Source organism: Eurypyga helias, unplaced genomic scaffold (assembly GCF_000690775.1).
Source record: "Eurypyga helias isolate BGI_N326 unplaced genomic scaffold, ASM69077v1 scaffold33061, whole genome shotgun sequence".
In the NCBI taxonomy this organism is placed as follows: Eukaryota; Metazoa; Chordata; class Aves; order Eurypygiformes; family Eurypygidae; genus Eurypyga; species Eurypyga helias.
This window is the reverse complement of record NW_010230711.1, coordinates 16538-19118: the sequence shown is the minus strand read 5'-3', so window position 1 is coordinate 19118 and position 2581 is coordinate 16538. Positions and strand designations below refer to the sequence as shown.

The 2581-nt window shown below is 53.5% G+C and overlaps 1 protein-coding gene across 1 annotated transcript in view; it reads left to right on the top strand.

Moving 5' to 3' along the window:
* The first annotated feature begins 133 nt into the window (after positions 1–133).
* The window catches only part of SPINT1 (serine peptidase inhibitor, Kunitz type 1), a 17556-nt gene continuing 15108 nt past the window's right edge, over positions 134–2581 (top strand). Inside the window, exon 1 of the mRNA XM_010160839.1 lies at positions 134–560. Coding sequence (XP_010159141.1) covers positions 134–560 — 427 coding nt within the window. The remainder of the gene's footprint in view (positions 561–2581) is intronic.

Genomic DNA, 2581 nt, shown 5'->3' with positions numbered 1-2581 from the left:
GCGGCGTGAGCCGCGCTCCGGGTCCCCGCTCGCCCCGGGGTGGCATGCACATGGACACCTTAGCTTCATCTATCTTCTTTTTTCCTTTAGGAAAGGATTAAGGTCTCAGGGAGGTGAGGATCAGGGCACCAAGATGGCCAGAGGGAGCCCAGGTCCATGGCTGGTGCTTGGGATCTGCTTAGCGCTGGCAGCGGACTTTGGCGAAGGACAAGAGGAAAAACCCTTCGGTGAAATGTGCCTGGAGGACTTTACGGCGGGGATGCCGGATTTGGTCCTGGATACGGATGCCTCTGTCCAGAATGGTGCCACCTTCTTGTCATCGCCCACGGTCCATCGGAGCAGGGACTGCGTGAGAGCCTGCTGCAAGGATCCCGCGTGTAACCTGGCTCTCGTGGAGCAGGCCCCGGGCGTGGAGGAAGACATCCAGGGCTGCTTTCTCCTCAACTGCCTCTACGAGCAGGCTTTCGTCTGCAGGTTTGCCAGGAAGGTTGGCTTTCTCAACTTCTTGAGGAAGGACGTGTACGATTCCTACCTGGCAATGAAGGATCACGGATCTAGTGGTAAGGTGCCCATAATGGATCTGTGCAAAGAGCACTAATGGCCATTGGTGCCAGCTCCTCCAGCCGTCATTTGTGCGGCTCTGCTGAGGAATGGTCGGGATAAAGCAGTTTTAAAGACGTTTTATATGTCCCTCTGCCACAATGGCTTTCCCTAACTGATGAACTCAAGAGCTGTGCCTCTATTTACCTATTAGTAAGTGGAGAGGGAATCATTATTCTGTAACCTATTTGAAGCGGGTGGAGCGAGTGTTTACGTTTTTGATACTTGACAACGTAGGGGAAAAAGTATTGTTTTCCTTCTCCCTCCCCCCAGGCCTTTTGAGGTTGGAAAGTGAAATCCTCTCAAAATCTACACACCACCACGTTTTAAAGGGCTGCATTAATCTCTTAATTGCTCAGGGGCTGGAGGCAGGACGCAATCCACTCACCTTTCGTTTTGCCACAGCCTGAATCTTGTGAGCACCAGCCTGGATGGTGAGGCATTGCCCTGCTTGTTGGGGCTGGTTCTTGCTGCTGGGGGGGGGCTGGTTAGAAAACTCCTCCTTTGGAGGTGCGTTTCTCTTCCGCAATCCCTGGTTCCCTGCTCTGAAAGGTTGCACCTGGACCCAGAAAACCAGGTGGAAAACAAACTAATATGCAGCTGGCTGTGTGCCACATGCTCTGCCAGCTCCAAGGAAATACAGTGTGCTCAGAAAGGCTGAAAACATTGCAATTCCTCCTTTTGCCTCCTTCTTCCGTGTTTTGTAGGAAGCCACATGAGGCTGGGACATTTCTAGCCCAGCTGTGTCTTTGGCAACCATAACCAGCTTATTATATGTTACTGCTTGGGCAGGGCTGTTAGGGGATATCTGTATGGGCAATCCTCACGCCCCCTCCCATCCCACCTATGATGAGGAAGCAAAGGATCTGTGAAGGTGACAAGGGAAGCATCCAGGTGGGGTTGGGCTTGATAGCATTGAGTTGAACAGGACTTTGATCTAGTGGGATGTGCCAGCCTGTGAGCCTTGTAGGTGCTGGAGGTGTGAAATGGCACCAAAGCCCACACTGAACACTTCTGTCCATCCTAAGTAGCAGCGTGGGGGTTTTGGAGCAGGGCACGCCTCCTCTGGAGCAGCCCTTGGGTGTCACTGGTTTGAGCAGCGATGTGGCAGGAGGGGTTCTCCTGTCCTCTGGCCCTCCTAGTCACTTCCCACCACATTTTAGGGCCTTCTGGTAAATCTCTATCTCACTGTTGCACTAGTTGTCCTGTATCTTCATTCTGGGCTCAAAATCCTTTCCACGGGAGCTGCAGTTAGTGAGGAACTGAAGGAGTGGAGGTGTCATGCTGTCTGAACTCCTACATGCTTTGTTGTAGGAGGAGAAGGGAATGCATCATCTCCAGTACATCCTGATTTCACAAGGTTAGATTAAAATGCAGTGTACTGTTGAGCAATTCAGTCTCTTCACCTCGGTGGACCAGCGCCCCACAGAAGTAGACCACGACCCCCTCCCCATGCTGGCCGCAGGGTCGGGCATCGCACACGTGCAGATCTCTAGAAAGTGTCCCCGTGTCCCTGAGCACTCTGTGCCCCCAGCAGTGCAGCTCGCGGGAGCCTCCCAGCCACCCGTACGCAGACACGGACTTGCAAACCAGCCAAATGGTACATTCGCAGGAGCTGGGATGGCTGTGGTGGGGCAGGAAGACCTGGGAGACTTAGCAGTGAGAGGTGAACAACATGCCAGAAGTGCTGTTAGGGATACTGTGCCTGCTGAGGTGGGCATGCCCCTCCTCGCTCCCCTGGGCCTTGCACCACCATACCGCTGCGGGTGTAGGAAGGGCTTGGCCCACTCTCAGAGGGTGCAGGGCGCCAGGCAGGTGCCCAGCTGTAGTGACAGACACCGGGAAGCTCACTACTTTGTCTTTGGATCAGGCTGCGGTGTTCATGCCATGCTTCGATGGCAAACGCATCTCTCTACTGAAATTTTTAGGCATTGTCTTTTGACTGATACCAAAACCTTTCTGAATTACCTCGAATACCAAT